The 7,981-nt window shown below is 47.6% G+C and overlaps 1 protein-coding gene across 1 annotated transcript; it reads right to left on the bottom strand.

Annotated features, from left to right (window-relative positions):
* Positions 1-330: 330 nt before the first annotated feature.
* SH2D4B (SH2 domain containing 4B) lies at positions 331-3,095 on the bottom strand. Its single transcript, XM_048506857.1, has 2 exons — positions 2,881-3,095; positions 331-490 (listed from the first exon to the last, which is right to left on the bottom strand). Exons 1-2 carry the CDS (start codon positions 3,093-3,095, stop codon positions 331-333), a joined length of 375 nt encoding a protein of 124 aa, XP_048362814.1.
* Between the last annotated feature and the right edge of the window lie 4,886 nt (positions 3,096-7,981).

Raw genomic sequence — 7,981 nt, 5'->3', positions numbered from 1 at the left:
TGCCTGCAAAGCACAGGACCGACCTCCTGGGCCATGATACGGTCTGTTTTCCCTGCATGGCTCCACAGATGGGAGCCGGAGAAAGGTTTTTCGAGAATCATGATTTTCGGGCGTTAAAACAAAAGAATTGCAAAAATCGTGATTCTTGAAAAATCCAGGTGGGGGGAGCGGGGGGACACGGGGCAGACCTGGTTCAGGGGAGGGAACCATGCAAAGTTCCCGCGCACACACTGGATTTAACCCATTGTTGTCCCGGTTTATTGGCCCATGCGGAAAGGGTCTCTGTCTGTCACCCGCAGTTCTTTGGAGAAAGAACACTATAAAAATGCACTAGAAGCAAACCTTTAATTCCTCCTGTATTTTCTCTTCCATCAGTTTGGCGGCTTTGCGATCTTCTGTCTCTATTTTCCACTTTTCAGCCACAATTCGCGCCTTCTCCTTTGCCATAGCATCCCGGAACTTCTTGGTAATTTCAGCTTCTTTTTTCTTCCTTTAAAAATAATGCGCAGAAAGGTTTTTGTTTTTTAAAGGTAGAGACTCTAGTTTCAAAAATGTGTAGTGGTAGAGAGCCTGCCATTCCACACCACCATGTCAAGTGGATAGTTTTCACAGATAGAGTCATTCATTTTAACTGAATGTCTTATGAGATTTGAGATTCTACAAAAAATTAAAGAATCTTGTATTTTAAAAAATGGTGAAATATTTGCCACATCCTACCTCTGTGGGAACTTTGAGCAAACATTGCCATTTGCCATCAATTTGAATTTCAAGGAAATCCATGATGAGATAGCTATTTAGTGGTAGTTAATACTTCGGTAAAACGAAAAGCGATTTAAATTTGGTATAAGGAAGTGCAAGATTTGCTAAAATGTTAATGTCATATATTTTTATGAAAGCTGGCATTAAAAAAAAATCCATACAGTTCTTAAGTACATGTTTACTATCCCAATTATATTTGTGCACCATGTAGTATGTGAAAGACCATGATTTAGTACTGAGTTAATTGGTAGCCACTAAGGTGGCATTTGCTAGACAGAAGGAAGTACAAACAGTTCCATTAAAAACACTGCCGTTAGAAGTGTCAGGACTGAGCCTGTCCGTGCGGATGGGGGGGCACCTGCTACCCCAGGACTTCCTGGACACAGATCTTATCTGTGTCAAGCCGACCACAAAATGTCAGGGAACGAGGTTATGCATAACTGTAATAGCAGTTCTTCAGCGTTCAGGGAGAAGCTCTTCTCAGCAAAGTGTCTTTTCAAATGAAAATACAGTCAGTGAAAAGCCCTGCTGGCCAAAAGCCACGCCCACTTTTCAGAAACACCGAGTGGACACCAGGAAAGAGGTATACAGCTCCCACTGAGGAAGGCTGGTGTAGATGGAAACCAAGGCCCTTTCCGCACCACAACAGTGCAGGGGTGCGTCAGCGTAAAAGACGCTGACGCGCCCCCCCCCAGGACTGTTCACATGGATGGTCCCGGGAGGGTGGCAGGAGGCAGCACAGCCTTCGCACAGGCTGCACCATCCCTGCAAGCTTACCTCGTCCCCTGGCCTCTGGCTCGTCGCAGAGGCCAGGGGACATGCCCCCCGCAGGTTGGAGCGACGATTCTGGAGTCGCAGGCCAGGGGGGCGTGTCCCCTGGCCTCTGCGACGAGCTGGAAGTCAGAAGACGAGGTAAGCTTTCGGGGATGGTGCAAGTTACATGGCGCCTTCCAGCCACTGCTGTTCACACAGCAGCGTTTGGAAGCCACTGTTTCCGGAAAACCTTGCTCGGGGAGCGAGGTTGGGAAACAGTGGCTTCGTGCCGCTGGGGGGGAGCAAGGGTGGAGCTGCTGCAATGCAGCAGCACCCCCCATGTGAAAAGCTCCATAGGGATGGTGTTTTTGGCCCGTGCAGAAAGGGCCCAAGAGGCAAAATTCTAAAACATCTTTCGAAAAACAAAATTAAAGACAGTTGTTGTTTTCACTTTTACAACCTAATCCAGATTTGGCAGGTGGGAAAGGATGGCACCAGGACTGCCCTGCCTTCTCCAAAGAGCTTCTCTGCAGTGTGGAAAGTTTGAAAACACACACACAACCCCCCAAAGCCAGCAAGAATCCTCCGTAAGGGTAACGGAGATATGCCATGAAAAATGTGACATATCTCTAACGTTAGTTCCGTCAGCACATGAGGGCTAGGTAGGCATTCCCTGAGCCACCCTTCAAACAACCCTGCCATGCTGGCACAGCTTTCTGCACCAGTGGGACAAGGGAAGAACAGCAGCTTCCAGGTTAGGCACCATGGAACCGCACAGGACCCACCTGCCTGGGTAGTCACCCCTCCCCTGGCACATTTGGGCTGCCCAGCACACTTTTAGTTTGGCAAACTGGTATCGCTTCTGACCCCCAAATTAGCTTTGTTGAATCTAAAAGATAGGGCCTTTCCCCACTTACCTTAAGCCCCGCGCTACTTGAGGAGAGTAGTGCGGGGTCCCCCGGCACTCCCCACGACAGGGGCGGCGACAGCACAGCCGCCCCGACGCTGCCACTGTCGCACCCCCTCAGCACACGGCATCCCAGGTGCTCTTCTTAAGGGCGCCTTTTGATGACCCTGCGCAGAGTGCGGGGTCGTGGGGACGCCCGGGCGCACGCCTGGGATGCCGAGCGCTGAGAGCAGCACGCGGCATAGGGGGGATCCAAGAGAGTGGGGAAAGGCCCATAGATAGCAAATTCCAGAGGAAAATGCACCAAAAGAATTTTATTGACATCAACAATGGGAGATGCTGTGGAAAAGAAACTATTTGGCTTGATTTTAAGGAGGAGACATTAATTAAATGTGAGGCTCCTGAACACAAGACTGGATCTCTTAGAAATGTCTGGATTTTGCTTTTGATAGTCTGCTCACCATAGTTCATCAGCTTCTCTCTGGGCTTGCTGCCGGGCTCTTTCTGCCATGAGTTCCTCGGAAATCTGATCGTACGGCTTGTCTCCCGGAGCTTCGCCCATGATCCAAACCCAGACCTCGCCGTCGTTCCCGCGGAGCCATCGCACCCGTTTGCCATTTTCTGGAAGAGTCACCGAAAGGAACACCAAAAAAGAGGTGGTGGAAAAGTCAGTCATTTAAACGCAGTCAAAGCCAAGATTGGCATCAAGCAACAGACTAATATCTACTGCAGGGAAAGGTGGAGGTCAGTCTTGATACATTATACCGTCCTCACATCTCTTGCTAATTGTCCAAACATTGGCCCTTAGTCGGTCTCAGGAGGACTTCTAGTTACAGGTGGTCTCAAACTTGGGACCTTCCGGGGGCTGAATCTTCATCTTCTCATCTGAGTAACTACATGCCCCAACTAACTTTGTCTACCTTGGTCCACTTCCTCTACCATCTGATGAGCTTGTTCCAGTTCCTGGAGCAGCAGTGGCGTAGGAGGTTAAGAGCTCGTGTATCTAATCTGGAGGAACCGGGTTTGATTCCCAGCTCTGCCGCCTGAGCTGTGGAGGCTTATCTGGGGAATTCAGATTAGCCTGTGCACTCCCACACACGCCAGCTGGGTGACCTTGGGCTAGTCACAGCTTCTCGGAGCTCTCTCAGCCCCACCTATCTCACAGGGTGTTTGTTATGAGGGGGGAAGGGCAAGGAGATTGTAAGGTGCCTTTGGGAGCTCACATGCAGGATGTGAAAGCAATGGCCTTCTGCTGCTGCTGCTGCCGAGCACCTGGTCTGCTAAGGCATTTGCAATCTCAGATCAAGGAGGATCAAGATTGGTAGCCATAGATCCACTTCTCCTCCATACATCTGTCCAAGCTTCTTTTAAAGCTATCCAGGTTAGTGGCCATCACCACCTCCTGTGGCAGCATATTCCAAACACCAATCAGACGCTGTGTGAAGAAGTGTTTCCTTTTATTAGTCCTAATTCTTCCCCCCAGCATTTTCAATGGATGCCCCCTGGTTCTAGTATTGTGAGAAAGAGAGAAAAAATTATCTCTGTCAACATTTTCTACCCCATGCATAATTCTATAGACTTCAATCCTATCCCCCCTCAGACATCTACTCTCCAAACTAGAGTCCCCAATGCTGCAGCCTCTCCTCATAAGGAAGGTGTTCCAGTCCCTCAATCATCCTCATTGCCCTTCTCTGCAGTTTTTCTATTCCTTCAATGTTTTTTGAGATGTGGCGACCAGAACTGAACAGAGTTGCAGCAATTTTATTTTCTTTAAAGGTAGAACTGTACCTACTTCATTTATACTAAGAGAAAAACGTGTTATCAACACTAACTCCAAATACGGCTCAAGGAAAACATGGTGGTGGGAAGCGCCATTAAATCACAGACAACTTACAACGACCCTATAGGGTTTTCAAGGCAAGAGACATTCAGAGGTGATTCGCTATTGCCGGCCTCTGTGTAGTGACCCTGGACATCCTTAGTGGTCTCCCATCCAATTACTAACCAGGGCCACTCCTGCTTAGCTTCTGAGATCTGATGAAGATCAGGGTACCCTGGGCCATCCAGGTCAGGGCAAAGAAAACATTCACTAATGAATTGTTTGGGACATGGTCTCCCATGGCCCCGGCTGTCAAAAATGAGAGCAGATTGAGAGACGAGGTTTGTCGAATAGACTCCTGAATTAGCAATTGGAACAGAACTTCTACACACTTCACACCGATCACAAACTGAGTAATAAACGTTTCTGAAAGACATTTAACATCTGCAACAATCTATTTTGGGGAGCAGTTACATTGTTTTAATTCTTTATGTTATGTGTCTGGCTGCTTACAAGCTACCTGGTATGATTACCCCAAGGCAAAGTAAATGTTGTCTAAATAAATAATTAGCACAATGCATGGAACATAATTCTCAGTATGAACTGCCTTTGAATTGTCTGTGTCTGCTCTTTCAGTATCTGCAGAAGGAACGCCATGATGACACTGGTCCATTCCGCACAGCACCAAAAAAGACATCTGTGAGACATCTTAAAAAGAGGTGACTGCTTCTTTTCACTCCACGCACCCAAAATAAGATGTCTGCGGGACATCTTGAAAAGCAGCGGCCTCTGGTGTGCTTTCCAGACAGCAAAGGCATAAATGTTACGGTCATCTTTAATAGGTTTCTATGTATTTATTAAAAGTATTTATACCCTACTTTGTCAAGGTGGATTACAAAATACAATAAAATCCAACAATAGCCAATAACAATAAAATGCAATGTATTTCCCCAAGCCCTGCTTTCACTTTCTATTCTCCCTGTGGCAAGCAAGATCACTTCTAGCAGGAATATAATTTTGCTTTGCGCTGGAGTGGACAAAGTTGCCAGGAAGCCCAGCTTTGCTCCAGACCTCTTCCCTCTGCCCACACTAGGCTTGGAGATTCGGGGGCAACAAATACTGGATTCGGCCCAAATCTGGGCAAATTCAGGCATATTTGGACCAAAATCAGCCGAATATGTCCTACCCGAATATGAACGAGTCCGAATCCAAGGTATTCAGGCTTGGGGGGAGGGGTAATTTTTGGTGGTTTTCTTGTGTTTCGACCTGCAGGGGCGCATTTCAGGATATCATCCGTATACTGTTCTGAGACTATCACCCGAGTTTGGTGAAGTTTGGTTCAAGGGGGACCAAAGTTATGGACCCTTAAAGGGGTAGCCCCATCTCCTATTAGCTCCCATTGGAACAATGGAAACTTTGAGGGTCCATAACTTTGCCCCCCCTTGAAGAAGAAGAAGAAGAAGAAGAAGAAGAAGAAGAAGAAGAAGAAGAAGAAGAAGAAGAAGAAGAAGAAGAAGAAGAAGAGGAGGAGGAGGAGGAGGAGGAGGAGGAGGAGTTTGGATTCATATCCCCCCTTTCACTCCTGTAGGAGACTCAACGGGGCTTACAATCTCCTTGCCCTTCCCCCCTCACAACAAACACCCTGTGAGGTGGGCAGGCCTGAGAGAGCTCCGAAAAGCTGTGACTAGCCCAAAGCTACCCAGCTGGCATGTGTGGGTGTGCACAGGCTAATCTGAATTCCCCAGATAAGCTTCCACAGCTCAGGCGACAGAGTGGGGAATCAAACCCAGTTCCTCCAGATTAGAATGCACTGGCTCTTAACCATTATGCCACTGCCGGTAACCACTATGCCAAACCTCACCAATCTCGGTATCCTCAGGAAAGTCTCCAGATGATACGCTGAAATTTTGGCACCACTAGCTTTAAAAATGTACAGGCTGGAAAAGTGGCCTGTTCACTTGAGGCTGAAAATGGCCTCATGGGAACTACACTTCCCAGGAGACCTTGTGAGCCCCAAGGTCTCCTGGGAAGGGCAGTTCCCAACAAGCCGTTTTCAGCCTCAAGTGCACAGGCCGCTTTTTCCAGCTTGCACTTTCAGGCGGAACTAAAGTAAGTGTGGGGGGGATGCCATGGGGGGCGGATGCCATGGAGGGGGGGAATGCAGAGTGCGCACTGGGTGCAGTACGACCCAGCTATGGCTTTCTGCAAGCCCACTATGCAGAGAAGAGTCCCAAGGTAAGCCATTGTGTCATTTATATGAGTTCCACCAATTTTTCTACTAGGTTCCATTTACCGTCATGTTGTTAAATTACAAGTCAAATACTGACTTCTGCATATCTGCTTTCAAATGTTATCAAATAGGAAATACAGCTGTAAGTTAATGACACCCCCAAGTGCATATGAATCAGATATTACAGGATATAAAATACAGATATAAAATAGCTGGCAAAAAACTGGAAATATTCAGAGAAGATCTGTTGAATATTTGACATCCGTCTCTGAAAGGAGAACTTTGGAGAATAAATTTGTTTCAGCAGTACAGATCCCTTCGTGTGTTCAGACAGCTTCATTCCATAATCAGGAAATAACAACCTTTGAGATAGGGTTATTTAAAAAACACACCATGTGATTAACGTCAAAATCACTTGCAAAGCTGCAGATCTTCTCTTTGGATTTTTTTTTTCCTGAATAACTTCCGCTCACTAAAACAACAAGGCAATATTTAACCTCTGCCACAAGAATCCGACTACAAAAGAACAAACACTCTCTCATTCTGCTTCTGGCACAGGGGTCACCTACAGCTCGCTGTCCTCTGCCCTACCGTAAGTGAAGAAGGATGAGGAGGATGTAGAGCAATTCCTTGTGCGGATCCAATATAACTGGTTCTTCCAACAGCAGGCCACCAGCACATCTAATGTGTTGATGCTGCGCTGGACGCAATTCTGTCGGCTCTTCTATTTAAATCTTTCTGAGCCTCACCTTAGAGAATTTGGTAGTAGGGACCCAGCCCCCCAGTTCTGTGGCGTGACTGCTTCTGTTGGTGCCACACTAGATGACCTTCTGACACACTGTGGCTCAAAAACAACTCGAAAGAGGGGGATTTCATTCCTTGGCCAGAAGTGATGGCATCCCCACCTTATGATGTGTTACCCCCAGTGGTGGGATCCAAACATTTTAATAACAGGTTCCCATGGTGGTTGGATTCAAACTGTGGCGTAGCGCCAATAAGGCTGGGCGGGGCACGACGGGGGCATGGCCGGGCATTTTGGGGGCACGACATTCCTGGGTGGGGCTGTGGCAAGGACACAGCCGCTGCGCTAGACCTTGGGCAGGAAACGAATGCACGCAGGCGCAGGCTGCCACGCACACCGGTGCACCTCCTGCTAGACTGCTTCAAGTTCTGCGCGCTACTGCTGAGAGGAGGGGTGTAACTAAGGCCAAAATCACGTGGAAAAATCACCAATTGGTAACCCCCTCTCGGCACACACAAATAATTAGTAACCTACTCTCGGGAACCTGTGAGAACCTGCTGGATCCCACCTCTGCTTATGACGTGTTACCCCCAATGAGAGGTAGAATTAAAGTCCAGGGCAAGGTTTGGCTTATGAGAGTGGAAATGAGCAGAGAGAGAGAAGTAACACATGTTCCTTGGTTTCCAGTTTGATTGGGGAAATCCATCATATCTGCCTGATAAGAAGGACAAGATCTTCTCCCAGTAAAAAAAAAAAGTAGCAGGATATGCT

This window comes from Sphaerodactylus townsendi, linkage group LG08, assembly GCF_021028975.2.
Source record: "Sphaerodactylus townsendi isolate TG3544 linkage group LG08, MPM_Stown_v2.3, whole genome shotgun sequence".
Taxonomy (NCBI): domain Eukaryota; kingdom Metazoa; phylum Chordata; class Lepidosauria; order Squamata; family Sphaerodactylidae; genus Sphaerodactylus; species Sphaerodactylus townsendi.
The sequence above is the reverse complement of the archived record's forward strand: the minus strand, read 5'-3'. Positions and strand labels throughout refer to the sequence as shown.

Excerpts from the sequence above, each read along its gene's own strand:
- SH2D4B (XM_048506857.1), bottom strand. The coding sequence starts at position 3,095 with ATGACTGACTTTTCCACCACCTCTTTTTTGGTGTTCCTTTCGGTGACT. Across the intron at positions 491-2,880 it reads AGAGAAGCTGATGAACTATG|GAAGAAAAAAGAAGCTGAAA; the intron begins GTGAGCAGACTA and ends TTATTTTTAAAG.